Genomic DNA, 27,583 nt, shown 5'->3' on the forward strand with positions numbered 1-27,583 from the left:
CTTCCCCGAGTCTTGACAGTCTCGTAACTCATCAGCGGGCACCTGGCATTTGTGTTCAGTGTGTGCAGTTCTATCAGCAAGCTGTCTGGCAGCCTCAGAGGCTTTCTTTCCTTGTTTTTACTCTTTTGGGACTCTGTTCAGTTACTCTGATCATTGCTTGAGAAGCCATTTTTGTCACATTCATTTTGATTCCTTGCTGAGGGGAAGAGTGGGGACTGAGCTTTTAAGGAGCTAAAGAAAAAGTGATGAGGCACAAACTCACCAGTAATGAAAAGCTGCTTATAATCACCAGGAGATGGGATATGTATTAAACTGTTGATGGCTGGAAAACCTCCAGATTAGAGGTAATACTAGGATTTACTAAAAGACACTTCACTTATCAAAACATTTACCTTACAAAAAAAAAAAAAAAGCCTTAGGTACTTAGGTACATTTGCAATATTACTGTACTGGGTTGGCAAAAAATTTTGTTCAGGTTTTTCCATATGCTCTTACAGAAAAACTTGAATGAACTTTTTGGCCAACTCACTGGTTAATAGTAGCTGCAACTAACAATCAGGTGTTGTTCTAAGTGTGTGTGTTGTGTGTGTTAAGTTGCTTCAGTCATGTCCACCTTTTTGTGACCCCATGGACTGTAGCCCACCAGGCTCCTCTGTCCAGGGGATTCTCCAGGCAAGAATACTGGAGTAGGTTGTCATGACCTCCTCCTGGGGATATTACCAACCCAAGGATCTAAGCTGCATCTCTTATGTTTCCTGCATTGGCAGGCAGGTTCTTTATGATTAGTGCCACCTGGGAAGTCCTGAGTGCTTCACCTGTATTCTCATTTAACCTAAGGCATTCCTAAGGTGTGGATGCTGTTTTTATTGCCACTTTGCAGATAAGGAAACTGAGACGAGGAAAGGCAAAATAATGTGCTTGAGTTCTCAGGTTCAGTTCAGTTCAGTTCAGTTGCTCAGTCGTGTACGACTCTTTGCGACCCCATGAATCACAGCACGCCAGGCCTCCCTGTCCATCACCAACTCCTGGAGTTCACTCAAACTCATGTGCATCAAATCAGTGATCCAATCCAGCCATCTCAACTTCCGTCGTCCCCTTCTCCTCCTGCCCCAATCCCTCCCAGCATCAGAGTCTTTTCCAATGAGTCAACTCTTCGCATAAGGTGACCAAGGTACTGGAGTTTCAGCCTCAGTATCAGTCCTTCCAATGAACACCCAGGACTGGTCTCCTTTAGGATGGACTGGTTGGAGCTCCTTGCAGTCCAAGGGACTCTCAGAGTCTTCTCCAACACCACAGTTCAGAAGCATAAATTCTTCAGTGCTCAGCTTTCTTTATAGTTCAACTCTCACATCCATACATGACCACTGAAAAAACCATAGTCCTGACTAGACAGACCTTTGTTGGCAAAGTAATGTCTCTGCTTTTTAATATGCTATCTAAGTTGGTCATAACTTTCCTTCCAAGGAGTAAGCGTCTTTTAATTTCATGGCTGCAGTCACCATCTGCAGTGATTTTGGAGCCCAAAAAAATAAAGTCTGACACTGTTTCCACTGTCTCCCCATCTATTTCCCATGAAGTGATGGGGCCAGATGCCATGATCTTCGTTTTCTGAATGTTGAGTTTTAAGCCAACTTTTTCACTCTCCACTTGCACTTTCATCAAGAGGCTTTTTAGTTCCTCTTCACTTTCTGCCATAAGAATGGTGTCATTTGCATATCTGAGGTTATTGATATTTCTCCTGGCAATCTTGATTCCAGCTTGTGCTTCTTCCAGCCCAGCGTTTACTCATGATGTACTCTGCATATAAGTTAAATATGCAGGGTGACAATATACAGCCTTGATGTACTCCTTTTCCTATTTGGAACAGTCTGTTGTTCCATGTACGGTTCTAACAATTGCTTCCTGACCTGTATACAGGTTTCTTAAGAGGCAAGTCAGGTGGTCTGGTATTCCCATCTCTTTCAGAATTTTCCACAGTTTATTGTGATCCACACAGTCAGAGGTTTTGGCATAGTCAATAAAGCAGAAAGAGATGTTTTTCTGGAATTCTCTTGCTTTTTCCATGATCCAGCAGAAGTTGGCAATTTGATCTCTCATTCCTCTGCCTTTTCTAAAACCAGCTTGAACATCTGGAAGTTCACAGTTCATGTATTGCTGAAGCCTGACTTGGAGAATTTTGAGCATTACTTTACTAGCATGTGAGATGAGTGCAATTGTGCAGTAGTTTGAGCATTCTTTGGCATTGCCTTTCTTTTGGATTGGAATGAAAACTGACCTTTTCCAGTCCTGTGGCCACTGCTGAGTTTTCCAAATTTGCTGGCATATTGAGTGCAGCACTTTCACAGCATCATCTTTCAGGATTTGAAATAGCTCAACTGGAATGCCTTCACCTCCACTAGCTTTGTTCGTAGTGATGCTTTCTAAGACCCACTTGACTTCACATTCCAAGATGTCTGGCTCTAGGTGAGTGATCACACCATCATGATTATCTGGATCATGAAGATCTTTTTTGTAGAGTTCTTCTGTGTATTCTTGCCACCTCTTCTTAATATCTTCTGCTTCTGTTAGGTCCATACCATTTCTGTCCTTTATTGAGTCCATCTTTGCATGAAATTTTCCCTTGGTATCTCTAATTTTCTTGAAGAGATCTCCAGTCTTTCCCATTCGGTTGTTTTCCTCTATTTCTTTGCATTGATCGCTGAAGAAGGCTTTCTTATCTCTCCTTGCTATTCTTTGGAACTCTGCATTCAGATGCTTATATCTTTCCTTTTCTCCTTTGCTTTTTGATTCTCTTCTTTTCACAGCTCCTCAGACAGCCATTTTGCTTTTTTGCATTTCTTTTCCATGGGGGTGGTCTTGATTCCTGTCTCCTGTGCAGTGTCACAAACCTCCGTCCATAGTTCATCAGGCACTCTATCAGATTTAGTCCCTTAAATCTATTTGTCACTTCCACTGTATAATCATAAGGGATTTGATTTAGGTCATACCTAAATGGTCTAGTGGTTTTCCCTACTTTCTTCAATTTAAGTCTGAATTTGGCAATAAAGTGTTCATGATATGAGCCACAATCAGCTCCCAGTCTTGTTTTTGCTGACTGTATAGAGCTTTTCCATCCTTGGCTACAAAGAATATAATCAGTCTGATTTTGGTGTTGACCATCTGGTGATGTCCATGTGTAGAGTCTTCTCTTGTGTTATTGGAAGAGGATGTTTGCTATGACCAGTGCATTCTCTTGGCAGAACTCTATTAGCCTTTGCCCTGCTTCATTCCGTACTCCAAGGCCAAATTTTATTGTAACTCCAGGTGTTTCTTGACTTCCTACTTTTGCATTCCAGTACCCTATAATAAAGGACATCTTTTTTGGGTGTTAGCTCTAAAAAGTCTTATAGGTCTTCACAGAACCATTCAACTTCAGCTTCTTCAGCATTATTGGTTGGGGCATAGGCTTGGATCACCGTTATATTGAATGGTCTGCCTTGGAAACAAACACAGATCATTCTGTCATATTTGAGATTGTATCCAAATACTGCATTTTGGACTCTTTTGTTGACCACGATGGCTACTCCATCAGTGATAAAAGATGTTTATTGTGCTTGTTATTGACAGAAAGCCCCATGCACGTGATTTTAGTTAATATTATTAGATCTTTATAAATCACATATATGGCAGAGACCTAAAAAATACAAAACATCCATCTTCTTCTGTTTATTAGCTCCTATGCCTCCTAAATTAAATAAAATGAAAGTACATGGAAAAAAGTTCTAAGAAATCTGATTGCAGTACTACAATGCATAAAATGTAGCTATTTTATAATATCTACAATCTTTTGAAATTTGACAAAGCATGATTGTTTGTTCTTAACAAGACAAGCTGAAGCATGAAGGCTGGTACCATTCCTGGATCCCAGATAAAAGTGCTTGTCATAAGGAAAAAAGACAGACACGGATTTTAATCTACCTCTAGGGCTTTCAGAAAGTTACTTTCTCCATCATCCATTTATTTATTTTTTCTTCTTTTAACAAATATTTATCGTGCTCTTACAGTGTACCACTGATGAAACAGTGATGGATATGATTTGATCTGATTTGGATTTTTTTAAATATCATTTTGGCTGTTGTTGAGGCAGGGGAACAAGTTAGTGGGGCTGTTGGATTACCCACAGCAAGAGATAAAGATGGTCTGGACTAATGAATGTAGAAAGAAATAAACATATTCAACATATTATTTTGTCTATACAACTGGAAGACCTTGATTAGGCATTGGCTGTGGGAATGGATGAGATGGTTGGATGCCATCACTGACTCGATGGACATGAATGTGAGCAAGCTCCAGGAGTTGGTGATGGACAGGGAAGCCTGGCATGCTGCAGTCCATGGGGTCACAAAGATTCAGACATGAGTGAGTGACTGAACTGAACTGTGGGAATGGAGTTGAGGGAAAGAGAGAAATGAAGAATGACCCTGAGGGTTTTAGTCTGAGAAACTGAATGGAAGGTATTATGTTTAATTAGATGAGAAAGCTAATAGAAGAAATAAGCGTGGCATTTAGGGAATATAAAGAGCTCTGTTTGAGGCATAGCAAACTGTTTTATACGTATTAAAATGCAAGTAGAGACATTAGTTTAAGTCTGACCTCTCCTATGAGTCTAAACTCAAACAAGAGTCAAACCTACACATATGATTTGAGGAATCATCATATAAAGATAATATCTATAGCCACAGAGCTGGAAAAGGTTTTTTTGTTGTTGTTGTTTGTTTGTTTGTTTTAATAAGAGTGACTATAGCTATACAGTGGGGCAAAGGAGCAAGTAGAAGGAATGAGTGAGTAGGAGAAAGAAGGAGAGAAAGGTTTTGCCCAACCTTGCTGAGAACCCAAGTTAACTAAGAATACAGAAGGAGCTGTTGGATTTGGCATCATATAGTTCTTTGGTGAATTTAACAAGGGCAAGATAAGCCAGATTGAAGGGGATTTAAAAAAAGAGTGGTCAGGCAAAGAGGTAGAGCAGGTATTGGTAACTCATTCCAAATGTTTTGCTACAAGAGAATCAAAGAAATGGAGCGCTATAGGAGGAGATAGAAACCAAACTTTTCAGAGAAACTGAAAGAATTGTCTGGTAGTGTTCAGTGTCCATTAGATGTTTGTAATCATAATTTTAAATTTAAATGGCTGACTATGATTGTGAGATTTTTTTTTTCCAGCAACCTTTAGCTGTTCGGGTGAAAGCTTAAGGAGGGTAAACAGTTGAATTCATCTTAGTCTGAGATTTTACCAGGGAAATGTTACAAAAAGAGAGGTGATCATGAAAGATAAGCTTGATAAAGAGGGAAGTAACACAGGAGTTGTGTGATGGAGAGTGAAAAAGTGGTAAGGTCAATGACTTGTCAGGCTTCCCTAATGGCTCAGCGGCGAAGAATCTGCCTGCAATGCAAGAGATGCAGTTTCCATCCCTAGGTCAGGAAGATCCCCTGAAGGAGGAAATGGCAACCCACTCTAGTATTCTTGCCTGGAAAATCCCATGGACAAAGAGCCTGGCTGTAGGGTCGCAAAGAGTCAGACATGACTGTGTGACAGCATGCACGCATGCAATGACTTGTAAATCTGCATGAGGGCAAAGCAGTAGCAGGAAGTGGGGAGGGTGGGCTATGCAAATGAGCTGAAAAGAAGAAGAAGAATTCAGAAACTGAATCTGAAAATGCACAGTTACTGGTAATAATAAGGTCTAGGGGCGTGGGTTACTAGAGGGGAAAAAAAAGGGAAAAGATCAATGGAAGTATGAGGGCAAAGTAGCTGAATACTGAATGAGTTAACCTTGTGATTGTTGAAATATGTGACAATACTGCAGAAATAGAGAAAACAACTAACTAGAGCCTTTAATGAATGACAGAAGCAGGCAGTTGAGAAAGGAAAATAGCAAGCAGTAGTAATGGGGGATATAGCCAAATACCATGAATTTCAGTATAGCCTTGGATATTGGAAATGAAAGAAAAATAGCTTGGAGGTAACAAAGGAGAGTAAAGAGCACACCTACTTCACTTTCTAGTCCTGAGGTACTGGAAATACAAGAGATAAAACAGCTTTCCGATAATGGGACTGCAAAAGAATTAATTGCCTTAGAATCGCTGAGAAGGACTTTGAGAGACTGGCTTGTTTCAGACTTATCTTACTGCAGAGAATTATAAAACATGGATAAAAATGCAATCACAGAAAAGAAAGCTATTTGAATGTATCATAGAGCAATTAAGAGAACTTTTAAATACCCTGAGACAGACAAAAATGGAAATGTAACACACCAAAATTTATAAAATGCTGCAAAAGCAGTTCTAAGAGGGAAGTTTATAGCGATAAATGCCTACCTCAAGAAAAAAGATGTCTCAAGTAACTTAACTGTACATCTCAAGGAACTAGAAAAAGAAGAACTAATGAAGACCAAAGTTAGTAGAAGAAAGGAAATAAATACTAGACCAGAAATAAATGAAATAGAGGGTTAAAAGACAATAGAAAACAATGAAACTAAAAGCTGGTTCTTCAAAAAGATACGCAAAGGTGACAAATATTTAGCTCAACTCACCAAAAAAGAGAGTGAGGGAGATTCAAATAAAATCAGAAATGAAAGAAGAGCTGTTATAACCAATACCACATTTTATTGGCCTAAAAACTACCATGTAGATCAATGGAACAGAGTAGAAGACTCAAAACTAAGCTCACACACAGGTGGTCAGTTCGTTTATGTCAAGGAGGCCAAGAATATACACTGGGGAAGAAAGCCTTTTCAATGAGTGGTGTTGGTAAAATCGGACAGCCGCATGCAAAAGATAAGGACTTCCCTGGTGGCTCAGTGGTAAAGAATCCATGTGCAATACAGGAAACGCAGGAGACTCGGGTTCTATCCCTGAGTTGGGAAGATCACTTGGAGGAGGGAATGACAACCCACTCCAGTATTCTCACCTGGAAAATCCCAGGTCAGAGGAGCCGGTCAGGCTACAGTCCACAGGGTTGAAAAGAGTCAGACAGAACTGAAGCAACTTAGTGTGCACACATGCATGTACAGCAACCATATTTCCTTTTGCACAGCCAGTTTTTCTCTTTTAGTTAATGATTCTATGCACTTTCTATGAAATCATCTCAAAACTCTACAACTTACAACCTTAAGATAGTCTGGCACATCAGTCTACCCATCTTATTTACTTTTTCTTGGCAATACCCTTTCTGGATCCCTCTTTCACATTTCAAGTCTACAGACTGTTCCACAAGCTTTCTGGGCCTGTTACAGAGGGACTTATCTTCACCATCATGCTAAGAATTCAGTTTGCTTCTGTCTTATGTAGAGTCTTCTACATTTTTTTCCCTTTTTTTCCCCCCTCATTATGATGGAGCCCTTTCTTCAGTAACTTCCTGAGAAATGCTGCACTTAAAACCTTTTCATATCTGAAAATGTTTTTATTTTCTCTTCAGGTTTTGTTAGATACAAATTTGTTTCCCCTTAGACTATTTCCTAGTTTTCTTTGTTCCTTTGTTACCTGGTATAATTGAGACTTACTAATCTTTTGCATGTTATCATTTTTGTAAGTTTGTTTTCTCTCTGAAAACTTTTAGAATCTTATTTATTTCCACTGTTCTGAAAGCTTATCATGATATGTGTGTGGGTCTTTTTTAATTCCTTTTTTTTTTTTTTTGGAATAGCACTTAATTTTTTCTTTTTTTAGCTCTCGATTTTTTAAATTAATTAACTTATTTATTTTAATTGGAGGCTAATTACTTTACAATATGGTGGTGGTTTTTGCCATATATTGACATGAATCCTCCATGGGTGTACATGTGTCCTCCATCCTGAACCCCTCTCCCACCACCCTCCCCATCCCATCCCTCAGGGTTGTCCCAGTGCACCAGCTTTGAGTATCCTGTCTCATGCATCGAACTTGGACTGGTCATCTATTTTACATATGATAACATACATGTTTTAATGCTGTTCTCTCAAATCATCCCACCCTCGCCTTCTCCCACAGAGTCCAAAAGTCTGTTCTTTATATCTGTGTCTCTTTTGCTGTCTTGCATATAGGGTCATATGCGTTAATATACTGTATTGGTATTTTACTTTCTGACTTAATTCACTCTGTATAATAGGCTCCAGTTTCATCCACCTCATTAGAACTGATTCAAATATGTTCTTTTTAATGACTGAGAAATATTCCATTATGTATGTGTACCACACCTTTCTTATCCATTCGTCTACCGATGGACATTTCGGTTGCTTCCATGTCCTGGCTATTGTAAACAATGCTGTGATGAACATTGGGGTACACATGTCTCTTTCAATTCTGGTTTCCTCGGTGTGTATCCCCAGCAATGGGATTGCTGGGTCGTATGGCAGTTCTATTTCCAGTTTTTTAAGGAATCTCCACACTGTTCTCCATAGTGGCTGTACTAGTTTGCCTTCCCACCAACAGTGTAAGAGGGTTCTCTTTTCTCCACACCCTCTCCAGCATTTATTGTTTGTAGACTTTTTGATAGCAGCCATTCTGACTGGCGTGAGGTGGTACCTCATTGTGGTTTTGATTTGCATTTCTCTGATAACGAGTGATGTTGAGCATCTTTTCATGTGTCTGTTAGCCATCTGTATGTCTTCTTTGGAGAAATGTCTGTTTAGTTCTTTGGTCCATTTTTTGATTGGGTCATTTATTTTTCTGGTATTGAGCTGCATGAGTTGTTCGTATATTTTTGAGATTAATTCTTTGTCAGTTGCTTTATTTGCTATTATTTTCTCCCATTCTGAAGGCTGTTTTTTCACCTTGCTTATAGTTTCCTTTGTTGTGCAGAAGCTTTTAAGGTTAATTAGGTCCTATTTGTTTATTTCTGCTTTTATTTCCATTACTCTGGGAGGTGGGTCATAGAGGATCCTGCTGTGATTTATGTCAGAGAGTGTTTTGCCTATGTTCTCCTCTAGAAGCTTTATAGTTTCTGGTCTTACATTTATATCTTTAATCCATTTTGAGTTTATTTCTGTGTATGGAGTTAGAAAGTGTTCTAGTTTCATTCTTTTACAGGCGGTTGATCAGTTTTCCCAGCACCACTTGTTAAAGAGATTGTCTTTTCTCCATTGTATATTCTTGTGGAGGCTTTTATATTTGAGAAACTTATGTCCTCAGTTCTTAGAAATTTTCTTTATAATTTATTTTTAAAATTTTATTTGGAAAAGAATTCAAATTCACAGAAAAGTTATAAGAATGACTCAATAAATACCTTCCTGCCCTGCACCTATGATACTGGTTCTCCTCCAGGGGAGATTTTGTCTGCAACCAGGAGACAGGTTTTGAGGCAATGTCTGGAGACATTTTTGGTAGTTACAACTAGGAGATGCTACTAGCATCTTTTATAATTTCTTTCCCTCTGATTTTGGTTCTCTCTGGAACACATAAATAGATTTTTCAAATCCTTTAATTGCATACTTTTAAAAGTCACATTTATCAACCTTTCTTTCTTCTTTTAAGCAGACCTTTTTTTCTCACTCGAAGACCTTGAGTTACTAGTTTCCCTAATGTATCCTTTGTGCATCAGCTTTTCAATGGTCATTTCCATTCCTTAAGGTTCATTGTGTGTTGTAAATCACATTGAATTTGAACTTCTGGATCACTATTTTGCTTGTTGGCAGTGCTTGTCTTATATTAAGTTGACTTGATTGAATTTGTTTTTGGATCCTCTTAATTCCTATGAAATTAAGAAACAGATGGGGATACCAGACCACCTGACCTGCCTCTTGAGAAACCTATATGCAGGTCAGGAAGCAACAGTTAGAACTGGACATGGAACAACAGACTGGTTCCAAATAGGAAAAGGAGTACGTCAAGGCTGTATATTGTCACCCTGCTTATTTAACTTATATGCCGAGTACATCATGAGAAATGCTGGGCTGGAAGAAGCACAAGCTGGATTCAAGATTGCTGGGAGAAATATCAGTAACCTCAGATATGCATATTGGCAGAAAGTGAAGAGGAACTAAAAAGCCTCTTGATGAAAGTCAAAGAGGAGAGTGAAAAAGTTGGCTTAACACTCAGCATTCAGAAAATTAAGATCATGGCATCTGGTCCCATCACTTCATGGGAAATAGATGGGGAAACAGTGGAAACAGTGTCAGACTTTATTTTTTGGGCTCCAACATCACTGCAGATGGTGACTGCAGCCATGAAATTAAAAGACGCTTACTCCTTGGAAGGAAAGTTATGACCAACCTAGATAGCATATTCAAAAGCAGAGATATTATTTTGCCAACAAAGGTCCATCTAGTCAAGGCTATGGTTTTTGCAGTGGTCATGTATGGATGTGAGAGTTGAACTATAAAGAAAGCAGAGCACTGAAGAATTGATGCTTTTGAACTGTGGTGTTGGAGAAGACTCTTGAGAGTCCCTTGGACTGCAAGGAGCTCCAACCAGTCCATCCTAAAGGAGATCAGTCCTGGATGTTCATTGGAAGGACTGATGCTAAAGCTGAAACTCCAGTACTTTGGCCACCTCATGCGAAGAGTTGACTCATTGGAAAAGACTCTGATGCTGGGAGGGATTGGGGGCAGGAGGAAAAGGGGACGACAGAGGATGAGATGGCTGGATGGCATCACCGACTCGATGCACATGAGTTTGAGTGAACTCTGGGAGTTGGTGATGGACCGGGAGGCCTGGCATGCTGTGATTCATAGGGTCGCAAAGAGTCAGACACGACTGAGCGACTGAACTGAACTGAACTGAATTCCTATGAACAACTTGTTCTTAGATTACTCTTTTGGAATATCTTCTCAAATGTCCTTAAGAATTCCTGTTTCCTCTATTTGATTTGCCTCAGCAGTAGCCGTATGCTTTTCCTACTTGACTTGTCTCCTCTAGGCTGTTGATTTGTGTTGGGTGAACTGCCGTGTTCAATGTAGGCAGGCTTGCTACCTTAGAAACCTGGCAGATTTGGCTGTGCAGTCTTCTGTGACTACTGGGACAGCAAATGGTAAGGTAGAGTGAGTGGGCTTTGCCAAGAAAGTAAACCTATGATGCTTCTGGGTCCCCATCCTCCCTGGCATTGCAGCAGCACTGGGCTCTGGCAGGACGCCTTGTTCCAGTGAGCTCTGGCACTGAGACAGAAGCCTCAGGAGGGCTCTTCATTCTCTGCTCCCGTCTTGTTACCTAGGTAAATAGTTGTGCGACTCCAGGAGGGAGGAGGAAGAGAGAGGTAAGAATAAGTATGAGCTCTGGCCACCAATACCCCAGAACTTATCATGTTTTATTACAACTGATGAGCCATTTTAGATCATGTTTCACCTATCTGATTTGAATATGGAATTTTTTGTATAGTTTATTATGTATAATTTAATAAAAATTTAATTTTTTTCTTGGCAATGATTTTTTTATTTTTAAGCATTTAAAAAACTATAGTTAATTTGCGGTGTTGTTAGTTTTGGGTGTACAGCAAAATGTTATATATATATATATATTTATATATCATAACATTGTAAATTAACTATACATTTCAATTTATATATATTCTTTTTCAGATTCTTTTGCATTATAGGTCTTTATAAAATTATTGAATATAGCTCTCTATGCTTTACAGTAGATCCTTGTTGTTTAAATTTGGAATTAACATATAACAGTGTGTGTATCAGAGAAGGCAATGGCACCCCACTCCATTACTGTTGCCTGGAAAATCCCATGGACGGAGGAGCCTGGTAGGCTGCAGTCCATGGGGTCGATAAGAGTCAGACACGACTAAGTGACTTCACTTTCACTTTTTACTTTCATGCATTGGAGAAGGAAATGGCAACCCACTCCAGTATTCTTGCCTGGAGAATCCCAGGGACAGAGGAGCCTAGTGGGCTGCCGTCTATGGGGTCACACAGAGTCGGACACGACTGAGCGACTTAGCAGCAGCAGCAGCAGCAGTGTGTGTATGTTAATCCCAAATTCCTAATTTATTTCCCACATCCCCAGGTATCCCCTTGGGTAACCATAGGTTTGTTTTCTGTGTCTGTGAGTTTATTTCTGTCTTGTGAACAAATTCATTTCCATCATTTTTTAAGATTCCACATATAAGTAATATATGATATTTTTCTTTGGTTTACTTCACTTAATATGGTAATCTCTAGGTCCATCCATGTTACTGCAAATGTCATTATTTCATTCTTTTGTAAGGCTGATTAATATTCTATTGTGTATATATACCATATCTTCTTTATTCATTTATTTGTTGATGGCTTTTCATGTTGCTTCCATGACTTGGCTTTTGTAAATAGGGCTGCTGTGAACATAGGGGTACATACCTTTTCGAATTAGAGTTTCTTCCAGATATATGCCCAGAAATGGGATTGCAGGATCATCTGGTAACTCTATTTTTAGTTTTTTAAGAAACCTCTATACTGTTCTCCACAGTGAATGTGCCAGTTTTCATTCCCACCATCAGCGTAGGAGCGTTCCTTTTTCTCTACACCCTCTCCAGCATTTACTATAAGCAAATTTTGTTTTTAAATATAATTTTATTTTAAAGCCTAATGGTTTCTTAAATCAAGCATTCCTATAGATAGCATAACTGTTGAACTATGAGGCAATAACAAAGCATGGCATTTCCCTGGAAATGGTCCCTGTGAGCCCAGATCTGTAGACTAAAAGCAAAGTATCAAAGACAACTATCTACAACATAGTTTTGACAGTATTTGAATAGATATGTTAGAACTAAACTGAAATGTGCACTTAAGATTCACTTTTTCCATGACTGAAACATATAGCTGATTGTCTAAAAAATTTTTCAAATATCACTCACTGAATGATTTGAAAACAAATACGTCATGACTGGTGATTTTTACCCTTCGGTGTTCCCTTTAACCTTCAGGCCAATGGATTCCAAAATGTTGCTGACTAAATTGATTAAACTGTGCTGGTTTTATTAAAGCTCCCAAGAATAGGCTATGACCTTTTTCATTGCTCACACAAATCAATACATTCAGAAGAAGAGACACTTGATTGGTAAGATAGATTTCTGCTGCAAACTTTGCTTTCAGGAAATATCTATAAGCCTTTCCAGAAATCTGTAATTACTAATACTGATACATTTCCCTTTGATATATGCTTAAGGTTCATTAACTATCAGTGTTCAAAAACTGGTGATAAACTCATTTTTATAATGCTATTAGGGATGCATTAACATGGGATAAAATATTTAAAAATCAGACAACAGTACACACTAAACTCAGAATCATAGTTGTATCAGAGAAAACTGGTGGGGATATGGGTTCAAGCATAAACACACAAACAGCTTTATGCAGGATATCTCACTTGTGAGACTGTCCATATTTTGGCAGGATAAGTCTTTGTTTTGGGAGACTGTCTAGTGTATTGCCAGGTATTTAGCCACATCTCTGAACTCTCCCCACTGGAAGTTAAAAGTGTTCCTCTAACCAATTTTGACAACCCAAAATGTCTCCAGTTATTGCCACAGGTTTCATGGAGGAAAGCGATCAGAATCATCACTGAGTGGGAAGCACTGCTTTAATCAGATTGATAAACTTTTAGTTTTTATTTTTAATAAGAAGGGGGATTCACCAATGTCCATTTGTAATGGAGCTACATAATTTTCTTATAAGTTACATATTTTCTCTTGAATGTATAAATGATATATCATAAAATTTACTAAAGCTCTAGTAATATGCTTTCAGGTGACTTTCTAGAAGTAAACTTAGAGATAGCTTCGTTTGATTTTCTTTCATGATCACCAAAGGGAGCATAGAGCTTTATTTTCTACTTGTAATCACAATGTACTAACATATTTCCTTTTGTGTCATCATGAAGAGTATTTTGACAGGATGTTTATTTTAAATATGAAATATTTAATCATGCAATTTGTGCAACTGGCTCGTTGCTAAAAATTGCATGATTTTTAGCCCAGAACTGAATATTTTTAGTCTAATATTAAAAATGTACATATAGAGGTTGTAGGACTTCTGTGTGCACAAAATAAAGTACAGTTTTATCTGATTCATACCATAAGAATAAGTTAGTAAAGAAACATAACCCCTCCAAACCCAGTTTAAATAACAATTAATTTATTCTAAAGATTTAGAGAAACTCAAGGTCTGAATCTTAACTGGTCTGAGGATACAGGGCTGGCAAAGACTGCGCCCCCTCTCCATTTTTCTCTCCTGGGAGCACATTGTCTTTTTATCTCTTTTCCCCATGTACCTGGTTCTTTCACACTCTCTCTGAAGCTTGCCTTCTCCTACCCTTCATTTATGTGGAATTGAACAGTCATGGCATCCTCTATCTGTTCATGACTCCAGCATAGCTTCTTTGTTTTGATTTTTGTGACTCAATATTGGATTCTCAAAAGAAGAAATCTTATTGGTCATCATAGTTCAGGTGTCTGCATTTGGTTCAACCAGCTGTGGCAAAATAGAGACTAAACTGGTTTACACGGTACCTAGACCTTTCCATTTTGCATCATGTGGGTGCACTTAGCACTCTAGGAAGAGGGTATTGGCCAAGAAGAAAGGATGCACCTCTCAACCACATGTAGCATCAACTAAAGACATATCCTGTGAAGATTTTGTTTCCCTTTCATGAAAGAGACAGAAAGAGAGAGAGAAATGCTAGATATAAAGAAGATATGTGCATGCTCAGTCACTTCAGTCATGTCTGTCTCTTTGCAAGTCTATGGGCTGTAGCCCACTAGGCTTCTCTATCCATGGGATCCTCCAGACAAGAATACTGGAGTGGGTAGCCACGCCCTTCTCCAGGGATCTTCCTGACCCAGAGATGTCTCTTGCTTGGCAGGCAGATTCTTTACCATTGAGCCACCAGGGAAGCCCAAAAAAAACAGTAGGATGAGGACAATTTCCATAACCAATAAAAAAGATAGTTTAGAAGTACATGTAAAATAAATTCTTGTAAGTAAAATATTGAATAATATGTTCATAATAAAATGAGGAACAGTTCAGTCAGTTCAGTTCAGTTCAGTCACTCAGTATTGTCCGATTCTTTGCAACCCCATGGACTGCAGCACCCAGGCCTCTCTGTTCACCACCAACTCCTGGAGCTTACTCAAACTCATGCCCATTGAGTCAGTGATGCCATCCAACCATCTCATCCTGTGTTGTCCCCTTCTCCTCCCACCCTCAATCTTTCCCAGCATCAGGGTCTTTTCAAGTGAGTCAGTTCTTCACATCAGGTGGCCAAAGTTTTAGAGTTTCAGCTTCAAAGTCAGTCCTTCCAATGACTATTCAGGACTGGTTGGACTGGTTGGATCTCCTCGCAGTCCAAGGGACTCTCAAGGGTCTTCTCCAACACCAGTTCAAAAGCATCAATTCTTCTGTGCTCAGCTTTCTTTATAGTCCAACTCTCATATCCATACATGACTACTGGAAAAACCATAGCCTTGACTAGACAGACATTTATTGGCAAAATAATGTCTCTGCTTTTTAATGTGTCGTCTAGGTTGGTCATAAATTTTCTTCCAAGGAGCAAACGTCTTTTAATTTCATGGCTGCAGTGACTATCTGCAGTGATTTTGGAGCCCCCAAAAATAAAGTCTTCCACTGTTTCCCCATCTATTTGTCATGAAGTGATGGGACTGGATGCCATGATCTTAGTTTTCTGAGTTGAATATAACTATATATTTGTAAATATATAAATTATATAAATATAATATCTAAATTAAGGTACAAATTAAAGCATGTATCTTCAGAAATAGACGGGAATTAGATTTAGATAGAAAAAAGAAATAGTTCTTAATAAAAAAGTGATATTTCAAAACCATATGTAGACAAATAGTTTTCCAGATCTATCATCAAATATTTTCAGTGGGTTTTCTTACACCAAGTCCAGTCATTTGGAGGGAGAAAAATGATATACCATGTGTTGTAACAGCTGTCTCGACCCTATTCACAAAGAGCTGTTTAGTAAGTGGGGAGTTACTGTTATCATATATTGCTTGATCTCTACACACAGCTCCATTGGCCTTGTAGCTGTGGGCTTAGCAGAGCCATCACTGTCTTCCAAGCTCTCAGCCTTCACTTGGGGCTCCTTAGCAGAGTGACGGGGTCACACCTTTTTGATCTTTCAGATATTCAGTACCCCCCTTGCCATCTGAACAGCAGGGATGAAGCAGATACTGATCATTTAAAATTTTACACTTTATTTGATATTCTTGAATTTGTTTTTATTTCTTCCATTTTTATTGACATATTGACATAAAGTACTATATGTTTAAGGTGGATTTGACTTATGTACATCATGAAATGTTCATCAGATCAGATCAGATCAGTCGCTCAGTCGTGTCTGACTCTGCGACCCCATGAATCGCAGCACACCAGGCCTCCCTGTCCATCACCAACTCCTGGAGTTCACTGAGACTCACGTCCATCGAGTCAGTGATGCCATCTAGCCATCTCATCCTCTGTCGTCCCCTTCTCCTCTTGCTCCCAATCCCTCCCAGCATCAGAGTCTTTTCCAATGAGTCAACTCTTCACATGAGGTGGCCAAAGTACTGGAGTTTCAGCTTTAGCATCATTCCTTCCAAAGAAATCCCAGGGCTGATCTCCTTCAGAATGGACTGGTTGGATGTCCTTGCAGTCCAAGGGACTCTCAAGAGTCTTCTCTAACACCACAGTTCAAAAGCATCAATTCTTTGGTGCTCAGCCTTCTTCACAGTTCAACTCTCACATCCATACATGACCACAGGAAAAACCATAGCCTTGACTAGACGAACCTTTATTGGCAAAGTAATGTCTCTGTTTTTGAATATGCTATCTAGGTTGGTCATAACTTTCCTTCCAAAGAGTAAACATCTTTTAATTTCATGGCTGCAGTCACCATCTGCAGTGATTTTGGAGCCCAGAAAAATAAAGTCTGACACTGTTTCCCCATCTATTTCCCATGAAGTGATGGGACCGGATGCCATGATCTTCGTTTTCTGAATGTTGAGCTTTAAGCCAACTTTTTCACTCTCCACTTTCACTTTCATCAAGAGGCTTTTGAGTTCCTCTGCACTTTCTGCCATAAGGGTGGTGTCATCTGCGTATCTGAGGTTATTGATATTTCTCCCAGCAATCTTGATTCCAGCTTGTGTTTCTTCCAGTCCAGCATTTCTCATGATGTACTCTGCATATAAACAGGGTGACAATGTACAGCCTTGATGAACTCCTTTTCCTATTTGGAACCAGTCTGTTGTTGCATGTCACAGTAAGTTTACTAAATGTCTATCATCTCATATAGAAACAAAATTAAATAAATAGAAAAAAATTGTGATGAAAACTCTAAGGATTTACTCTTTTTAAAACTTTCACCGCTAACATACAGTATTGTTACTCATATTCATTATGTTGTACATGATAGTGCTTCTTTATCTTATAAATGGAACTTTGTGCCTTTCAGTTGCCTTCATCCAGTTCTCCCTGCTTTTGTCTTTTATCCTTCCTACTGCCTTTATACACTGCTGATTTACTACTTTTACTATATATTTGCCTTTACCAATGAAGTTTTTTTTTTCTTTCATAATTTTCATGGTTCTGGGCCCTTTAACATTTCACTCTAAAGCTGCTTTAGTGGTGCTAGCTTTTGCTTGTTTGTAAAACTTTTGATTTCTCCATCAAATCTGAATGAAAGCCTTGTCTGGTACTCTTAGTTGTAGCTCTTCCTCTTTCTTCTCTTTAAATATATTGTACAGTTCCCTTCTGGCCTGCAGATTTCTGCTGAAAATTCAGCTGAGAGCCTCATGGGAGTTCCCTTGTAGGTAACTCATTGCTTTTCCCTTGCTGCTTTTAATATTCTATCTTTAACTTTTGACATATTAATTACAACTTGTCTTGGTATGGTCTTCTTAGCATTGATCCTATTTGGGACTCTCTGTGCTTCCTGGACCTAGGTATCTGTTACCTTCCCCAGGTTAGGGAAGTTTTCAGCTATTATGTCTTCAAATATGTTCTCTTCCCCTTTCTCTCTCTCTCTCCTCTTATGGGAGCCCTTTTGTATGACTGTTAGCACACTTGATGTTGTCCTTGATGGCTTGTAAATGGTCCTCCACTCTTTTTATTCTTATTCTTTTTTCTGAAGCAAACCCAAGGTCACCTTGATGCTCTTCCTCCAGAGATGAGAAAATGGCTCCATTAGTGCTAGTCAGTCTAGTGCTATTGAAGGGCACAGGCATTTAAACTGGCCAAGATCTCTGTTATGGATTGAGTTGTGTCTGCCCAAAGACAACTTGAAGACCTACCCCTGTAGGTACCTGTACCTCCAGTTATGAACTTATTTGGAAATAGGGGTTTTGCAGATATAATTAATTAAGATAGGGTCATGCTGTAGCAGGGTGGGCCCTTAATCCAGCATAATTGGTGTCACTATAAGAAGAGAAGACAGAGACACATAGGGAGAATATGTCATGTGGCAACAGAGGTGGGAAGATTGGGGTGATGCATCTGTAAGCCAAGGAATGCCAAAGATTGATGGCCACCACAAGCAGCTGGGAAGAAGCAAGAAAGGATTCTCCTCTACCAGTTTCAGAGGGAGCACTGCCCTGCTGACATCTTGAACTTCTAATCTCCAGAACTAAGGAAGAATAAATGTCTGTTGTTTTAAGCCACTCAGTTTGTGGTACTTTGTCATGGCAGCCCTAGGAAACTAACACTCTCCAGAGACAAATGCTGCTCTTCATCCACTTAGGAGCACTGGCAACTGCCTCTGGGGGTATCACACCCTCCATGCAGATTTGGGTCTCTCCATGATTGCCATGGTAACTCCCCACTTTGGACATTCAGATTCCGCCTTTCCCAACTGTTCGTCCTCTGGGATGTTACTATTCCAGGACAGCTGAAGGCTAAGGAACATGTGCCTGTACTTATCTGGGATAATGAGCTTGCTCCACCCACAGAGAAAGTCTTCCTGGATGCTTTCTTCACCTCAGATCCTCTCCCAGCTTCCTGGTTTCTCTTTCTATCTTCCTGCCACAAGAACCCAGATGCATACTTAACATCTTCCCAAGAGTTATAAGTTAAGTTTATAGTGTAAATCACTCTTCCTTTCTGTATCCTGAAATGTAGCCATGTGTGTGTTTTGGTGGGAATGGGTGGAGGGGTGGAGGCCTTCCCTGATAGCTCAGTTAGTAAATCAAACCCAGTTTGATTCCTGGGTTGGGAAGATCCACTGGAGAAGGGATAGGCTACCCACTCCAATATTCTTGGGCTTCCCTTGTGGCTCAGCTGGTAAAGAATCCACCTGTAATGTGGGAGACCTGGGTTCAATCCCTGGGTCAGGAAGATCTCCTGGAGAAGGAAAAGGCTACCCACTCCAGTATTCTGGCCTGGAGAATTCCATGGACTATATATTCCATGGGGTCGCAAAGAGTCAGATACAACTCTGTGTGTGTGTGTGTGTGTGTGTGTGTGTGTGTGTGTGTGTGTGTATGTGTGACTGGATCACTTTGCTGTACAGCTGAAACTAATGCAACATTATAAATCAATATACAAATCAATAAAGAAAATGAAGGCCAGTTCCTTGTTGAGGAAAACCATTATTAAGAAAGACCAACCTTTTTACTGATTGCAAAACTGTATGAAATGTATCCCAAAAGTAAAAGAAAAGAAGAGCATGGCACACCTATCTCACCATCTGAGTGATAAATCAAGGAGCAGGGATCTGAGTCAGATCTGACTTGAGAAGCCATGATCTTGTCATATCATAGGGAAAACTTATTCTCTTTTATTCCTTTGTATTCTTTTTGGGAATAAAGTAGCTCCTCAGGAGTCCTCTATGAACTAAACTAATGTAAATATGTGGCTTCCCTGAGTGCCAGCTGTGGTGGACGCAGACGATGAGTATTGCTGCGGGTAGGTGACTGCATGTTCAGGGCCTTGACGCAGAGGCTGACTGGGATTTCCTTAAACTCCTAGGAGCTGAGGTGACCTACATGAACATGACTGCCTACAACAAGGGCCGACTGCAGTCCTCCTTCTGGATCGTGGACAAACAGCATGTGTACATCGGCAGTGCCGGTTTGGACTGGCGGTCTCTGGGACAGGTAATCTTTTCATTATATAGAGTTTTGTCAGCATCAAAACTACCGCCTCCGTAAAATCCTCAGTCACCTCTACTGTGATTGAGAGAATTTAAACCTACAGCATTTATTATTTTTAACTGCACAGTTTTAGTAGTTTTACCCTCAATTAAAGCAAAATAATAAACCTTTGCTTGTCAGAGTCATTTCACCAAAAGAACTGCCATTGCTTCAGTGCTTTTATAACTCAGATGCTATTCCCACATTCTTTAGAGCATGTGCTATGCTGCGCTTAGTCACTCAGCCGTGTCCAACTCTTTGTGACCCCAGGCTTCTCTGTCCATGGGATTCTCCAGGCAAGAATAGTGGAGTGGGTAGCCATTCCCTCTGGGGGTTCTTCCTCCTGATGCTTGACCCTCAGACTCTCTGGACTTCCATGATGGTACAGTGGTAAAGAATCTGCCTGCCAATACAGGAGACACAGGAGATGTGGGTTTGATCCCAGGGTGGGGAAGAATCCCATGGACAGCTGAACCTGGCGGGCTACAGTCCATGGGGTCGCAAAGAGTTATCACGACTTAGTGACTAAACAATAGCACTAGATTCTCTTAGAGGGCTATTTTTATATGGTACCTTCTCTGTGTAGCCTATATGGGTTTGATTGTTTTTTATGTGATGGCTGTTTTTACAATGGATGTCTGTCGCCTCTTTTCTCCATGTATGCTGATCTTTATCCCCTTGATAACAGTGGGATTGATGTTGTGGTGACCAGAGTCTGCACTGGGTATTGAGCAGGGCCTCCTCTCTGCCCTGTGATTGTCACTGAGGTGGGGTTGACTCCCCAGTGGTTGGAGTAGAGACTTCCAGATCTGTATCTTAGCCATGTTTCTGACCTGTGATGTGAGGTCAGTGGGATTCAACACTCCCCCTAGAAGGGAAGCCACGGAGTATTCCTCCTCTGGAGCTGTTCACCTGTGGGTGTGCTCTGTTGTGTTGCTTTTCACACCCCTTGCTGGCTCACAAATCACACTGTTGGTGGCACTGCTCTCGGCCCTACTGTAACTGTGGGTATGCTGGCAATTGGCATTGGTGTCTCTCAGACATTGTTTTCACCAGACCGTCTGTGTGTATCCACCGGTCAGGTCCCAGGACTGCAGTAACCACACATCTGGACCCACTGTGGGGGCTATGGAGGCAGCTTAGATTTTGGCCTGGTCCAGTAGGGTCCCAGAAAGTCAGACATAACTGAGTGTCTGAGCAGAGAACACTGACATGTCTATGCCCACAAAGACCATAGGCCCTAAACCTATACCTGTCTCAGCTATGGGAGCATTTATCTGTTCAAATATCTCACAGTTGCTGAGTTTCCAAAGTCAGCAGTGGGGGTGTAAGTCCATGGAGAGATTTCAGCTCTTCCTCCTTAGTCACAGGGCTCCTGGATCTCAGCTGTGGTTTCAGCCCCACTTTTGCATGTGTCTTCCACCAGCATCTACTCCCAAGGCTGCCTTGGAACACACATGCCTGCCCGGGTGGGCAGAGAGAGGCAGCGATGGGTGGACTGTGTGAGCTACTCAGCTGAGTGCCCCTCCCAGTGCCCATGGAGGCAGGGAGCAGCACATGGGGAAGGGGCTGCAGTGCGGCCCCACTGCTTGAGGGCCATTCAACAATGGCACCCTGTGCCTCTGGTGGCCCAGGCTTCTTCCACAAACATTTCCAGTTGTGGAGTTTCTTACTCTCATTCCTTCAGGCTGTCTCTTTACAGCCAGCAGCTGTCCCCTCACTGGGTCTGCGCTCCAAACCCTACATTCCAGCACCCAACCCTCCCTCTGCACCAGCAAACACACGTCTCAGGCTGAGGCCAGAGGGCTCTGGCACTTACCACCTATGTAGGTCTAATGCTGTCCTGCCTGCCATAGACGGGTTGCCGCCCTCTCCTCTGAGCCCCCAAAGCTCCTTTTCCGTCCTAGTCGATGTCCCCACTGGTGAGGGGGCTTCCCCAGTTGCGGGAACCTTTCCTTTCCTTCATCTCCCCTCCAGAGGTGCAAGACTTTATCCCATTTCCTCGTTTCTATTTGCCTTCCTTTTGTCCTACCTGGTTGTGTGGGGATTTTTCTTCTTGTTTCAGGTGCCCAAGGTCCTCTGCTCGTGTTCAGCAAGTGCTCTGAGAACTGTTCTGTTAGTAGATGTATTCTTTTTTTATTAATTAAGTTTTGGCTGTGCTGGGTCTTCATTCAGTTGCAGTGCATGGGCCACTCATTGCAGCGGCTTCTCTTGTTGTGGAGCATGGGCCCTAGGGCACATGGGCTTCAGTAGTTGTGGCCCCAGGCTCTAGAGCACAGGCTCGATAGTTGGGGCACACAGGCTTAGTTGTGCCACAGCATGTGGGATCTTCCTGGATCCGGGATCTAACCCATGTCTCCTGCACTGGCAAGTGGGTTCTTTACCACAGAGACACCAGAGAAACCCTGGTGTATTCTTGATGCATTTGTGGGAAGACGTAACTCCACATCCTCCTGTTTCACCATATTGACTCCTCTCCCCTGCTAAGTGGTTTTTAACTTGAGCATCATTTGCTTTTTTTTTTTTTTAGGAAAGTATGTTTTCCTACCACTAAATTTTATTTTATTTTTTTGTAATTAACTGATAGAGTTTAAAGTTCTATTAATTCCATTTGAATGAGGTTTGAATTATTGAAGTTTAATGACAGTTTTCTCCAAATTTTTGAGCAAGTAATCTATATTTTCTATATTTCCTTCTACTCCTTTCCTTATATAGACAGACAGACATATATTCAAACATTGGTTTCTCTGCTTGAGGATTATTCCTTTGTCTTTGCTTTTAGTTGTTTACTTTGTAGGAAACTAAGTTGATCTTTTAAATGTTTACTCTCTGTGTAGTCATTTAGATATTATTTCCTTTTTAAATGTATCATCATTATAAAATATGAAAATGTCCCCACTTTAAACATGGTAAATACAGAGAGAAGATAAGGTGCAAGTTATTTCCTATTCATATGAAGAGCAGAACCTCTTTTATGAATTTTCCTTATTTCCACATTTCTAAGTGATAGCTAGTTTCCTTTAAGTTACAGAGAAGACCAGAGGAAGAAGTGGGCAAGTACCTGGACCTGGTTCTCTGTATCATTACTAATCAAGCTTCTTTCTTAAAGACAAGCCAACTCCTATGCTTCACTTAATGTCATTCTCAGTAGGAACCAGAGAATCACATCTCCACTGTTGGTACTGCATGGCACTGAGCCCTCCAGTCTGTCTAGAAGAGATGTCCCTCTGACTTCATCCTGGTTTGTTCTCAGAGGGAGAAGGAAATGGCAACCCACTCCAGTATTCTTGCCTGGAGAATCCCCTGGACGGAGGAGCCTGGCAGGGGGTCCATGGGGTTGCAAGAGTCAGATACGACTTAGTGACTGAGCCACCACCACCACTTAAACCCAGAATGAGAGGGAGAGTAAACTGAATGGACTTCTTAGATTTCTTTCCTTTAGCTCAAATATACCAACAAAGTTATACTTTTAAAAACATAAGTGAATTATTGTGCTATTTCTTAAGTATGGAATAAATGTATTTTAAGAATTTTAAAATAACTCATTTTATAATTCATAATCTCGGGCTCCCCAGGTAGCTCAGTGGTAAAGAATCTTCCTGCCAGTGTGAGAGACATAGGAGATGTGGGTTTGATCCCTGGGTCAGGAAGATCCTCTGGAGAAGGAAATGGCGACTCACTCCAGTATTGTTGCCTGGGGAAATCCCATGGACAGAGGAACCGGACAGGCTACAGTCCACGAGGTCACAAAGAGTCAGACACAACTTAGTGACTAAATAACAACAACAGTCTATATGTCAGCTGCTAACCTACTTCTCTTACATCAACGGCCACCATTTCTCTGCCTCCTCTCCACACATAGGCACGCATGTTGTCTCTTTGTCCACCCTTTCCCCTTAGTTTTTGCTATTTGAAATCATGTTGTTATACTTGTATCATCTATTTTAAATGTTTTCCTTTCATCTGTGCTTGATTATATGGGCTTTTTCCTTGGTTTACTTCATGAGACATAACACATTGCACAGCAGAGCTCATGTGTTAGAACAGATTTTTTCATTTGAGAAATGTGTATGAGACTAATATTTACATGAAAAATTATAATACATTTTCCAAGTATCAAACTCAACCTATTCCATTAGCTTTATAGTTTGTGAAGTTTTCTAGTGAAATCAGATTATTACTATCAATTATTACCTTTAAGTCTATAGTGTTGTTGTTTGTTACCTTTAAGTCTATAGTGTTGTTGTTTAGTTGCTAAGTTCTATCCAACTCCTTATGACCTCATCCATGAACTGCAACATGCCAGGCTTCCTTGGCCTTCACTATCTCCCAGAGTGTGCTCAAACTCATTTCCATAGAGTTGGTGATGCCATCCAACCATTTTAACCTCTGTCGTCCCCTTCTCCTCCTGCCCTCAATCTTTCCCAGGATCAGTGTCTTTTCCATTGAGTTGGCTATTCGCATCAGGTGGCCAAAGGATTGGAGCTTCAGCTTTAGCATCAGTCCTTCCAATCAATATTCAGGACCGATTTCCTCTAGCGTTGACTGATTTGATTTTCTTGCAGTCCAAGGACTGTCAAGAGAATTCTCTAGCACCACAGTTCAAAAGCTTCAATTCTTCGGTGCTCAGTCTTCTTTATGGGCCAACTCTCACATCTGTACATGACTACTGGAAAAATATAGCTTTGACTAATGGACCTTTATTGGCAAAGTGATGTCTCTGCTTTTTAATCTGCTTTAAATCTATAGTAACTAAGAGAAATAATAAAACTAATGATAAGAGTTTCAGTGTACTGCAGGTTTTCTCTATGCTAGGCATTCTTCTAAGCATTAAAGAATATGAACTCATTCAATTTTCACAATAACCCTTTCTTTTAAATACTACTATTATCACTTTATTTTACAAAGGAGGAAATTGAGACACACATTAGTCACCTTCCAAGAAGCTGCAAAGCAAGAATTTAAACCAAGGCAATCTAGTTCCAAACCCTTCTCTCTTACTTCATGCTAATAATTTTTAAAAATAAATTACATTATGAAAAATCATTTTCTTTCAGGATTTTTCTGTCATGCTATACAATAAATTTCCTCTAACTCTTTTTAATTTAAGAATAGCTAACAATGCTATTCATCTAGATACCTTCACTCATTCACATCTTTCTTTAAAAAAAAAATTTATTGGAGTATAGTTGATTTACAATGTTGAGTTAGTTTCAGGTTTGCAGCAAAGTAATCAGTTATACATATTCATCAATACATTGTTTTTAGATTCTTTTCCCACATAGGCCATTACCAAATATTGAATAGAGTTCTCTGTGCTATACAGGTCCTTATTAGTTATTTGTTTTACATATAGTAGTGTGTATATGTCAATCCTAATCTTGAATTTATCCCTTACCTCCTGGTAACCATGGTACTTTCCTGGTGGCTCAGACAGTAAAGAATCTAACTGCAATGCAGGAGACCTGGGTTCAATCCCTGGGTTGGGAAGATCCCCTGGAGAAGGGAATGGCTACCCATCCCAGTGTTCTTCTCTGAAAAATTCCATTGACAGAGAAGGCTGGCGGGCTATAGTCCTTCTGTAGAGTCAAACACAACTGAGCAACTAACATACTTCCCTGGTAGCCATAAGTGTGTTTTCTACATCTGTAACTCTGTTTTGTAGATAAGTTCATTTGTACCCTTTTTAGGATTCCACATATAAGCAACATCATGTGATATTTGTCTTTCCATTCACATCCTTCTGATTGCAGACCCATAATGACATGATGGCCACAGAATGATGCCTACTGTTATTCAGTATTTAAGTTCTGCAAACTCAATTAATTATCTGAGTTGAATTTCAAAGACTAGAAGTCAATGTGTGTATGCTTCTATATTCTCCCGCAGTGGTTCAAGGTGCTCCCCTAGAATCTGTGGCCACAGGGAGTCCTGTGGGAGGGAAAAGGGAGCTCCTAAAATCGCGAAGGAGGAAACAAAAAACGCAGCACTAACAAAACAAACAAAAGACTAACCAGTGTGTGAAGTAGAAGGAAAAGGGCACAAGTCTTCAAACCACAGGGTTCTGGAGGCGTGATGCTGAACTAGAAGAAGCTGAAAAGGAAAAAGTGAAAATTATATTTTTAGTAAAAGTTACTTTTATAATTTTTCAAATATACCCTCTGAAATGAACTACAGCCTGGAACTGGAGGCAAGATTCAGTGGGTTCCTTGCTCATGTGAAGCTGGCAATTCTGCATAGGGGAAATATTTATATAACATTTTAAAATATAATTATAACAAATAGGAATAGGCCTATTTGACTCTGTTAATGTGTATTTTAATCTTATTGTTATTGTTTAGTCGCTAAGTGGTGTCTGACTCTTTTGCAACCCCAAGGACTGTAGCCTGCCAGGCTCCTCTGTCCATCTTAGTCCATCTTTATTCTGAAAAGACCTGAAAGGTATATCTTAAAACAAGCCAGCTGTTGGAGCAGGGAACATAGGAGCTCTAAGATGAGGTCTTCCATTGACTGTGTTGGTAATCAAAACAACCCAGGGCAGGATGTGGATTCAATCCTACAAGCTATGGGAGAAACACTGAAGATCTGTGATAGGCCAGGACCTGACAACCCTGGAACAAACCTAGAGAAAGTGCTCAAGCTGAGGAGTGAGGAAAGCATGAATAGAGACTCTGTGGCCAAGATTAAAGGGGAAAGTGGCAGGACTGAATTATGATGGTGTGAAGGTTAATTTTATATATCAACTTGGCTAAGCTGTCATGCCTATTTGTTTATTCAAATACCAGTCTAGATGTCGCTGTGAAGGTATTTTTTAGATGTGATTAACCTTTAGACATCACTTTGCCAACAAAGATCCATCTAGTCAAAACTATGGTTTTTCCAGTAGTCATGTACGGATGAGAGATTTGAATCATAAAGAAGGCTAAGCACTGAAGAATTGATGCTTTCAAATTGTCGTACTGGAGAAGACTCTTGAGAGTCCCTTGGACTGCAAGGAGATCAAACCAGTCAATCCTAAAGGAAATAAACCCTGATTATTCATTGGAAGGACCGTTGCTGAAGCTGAAGTTCCAATATTTTGGCCACCTGATGCAAAGAGCTGACTCATTGGAAAAGACCCCGATGCTGGGAAAGACTGAGGGCAGGAAGAGAAGAGGATAGCAAAAGATGTGATGGTTAGATAACATCACTGACTCAAAAGACATGAATTTTAGCAAACTCTAGGAGATAATGGAGGACAGAGGAGCCTGGCATGCTGCAGTCCATGAGATCGCAAAGAGTCAGACACAGCTTAGCAACAACATTTAAATAAGTAGACCTGAGTAAAACAGATTATCCTCCCTTATGTGGAAGGGCCTCATCCAGTCAACTGAAGACCATAAGAGCGAAGACTGAGGTTTTCAGAAGGAATTTGATCTCAAAACTGCAACACAGAAATCCTACCTGAATTTCTGACCTGCTGTACAGATTTCAGACTGACTATGAGAACTAGAAAGTACTGCAATGAAAAGACATGGTA

At 40.3% G+C, this 27,583-nt stretch overlaps 1 protein-coding gene across 2 annotated transcripts in view; it reads left to right on the forward strand.

Moving 5' to 3' along the window:
- Positions 1-27,583, forward strand: part of PLD5 (phospholipase D family member 5) — a 419,990-nt gene that overhangs the window by 314,638 nt on the left and 77,769 nt on the right. For both annotated transcript variants that reach the window (XM_027564717.1, XM_027564719.1), the window contains one exon: positions 19,901-20,028. In XM_027564717.1, coding sequence (XP_027420518.1) covers positions 19,901-20,028 — 128 coding nt within the window. The remainder of the gene's footprint in view (positions 1-19,900; positions 20,029-27,583) is intronic.

The sequence above is a fragment of the Bos indicus x Bos taurus genome, chromosome 16 (assembly GCF_003369695.1).
Source record: "Bos indicus x Bos taurus breed Angus x Brahman F1 hybrid chromosome 16, Bos_hybrid_MaternalHap_v2.0, whole genome shotgun sequence".
Taxonomy (NCBI): Eukaryota; Metazoa; Chordata; class Mammalia; order Artiodactyla; family Bovidae; genus Bos; species Bos indicus x Bos taurus.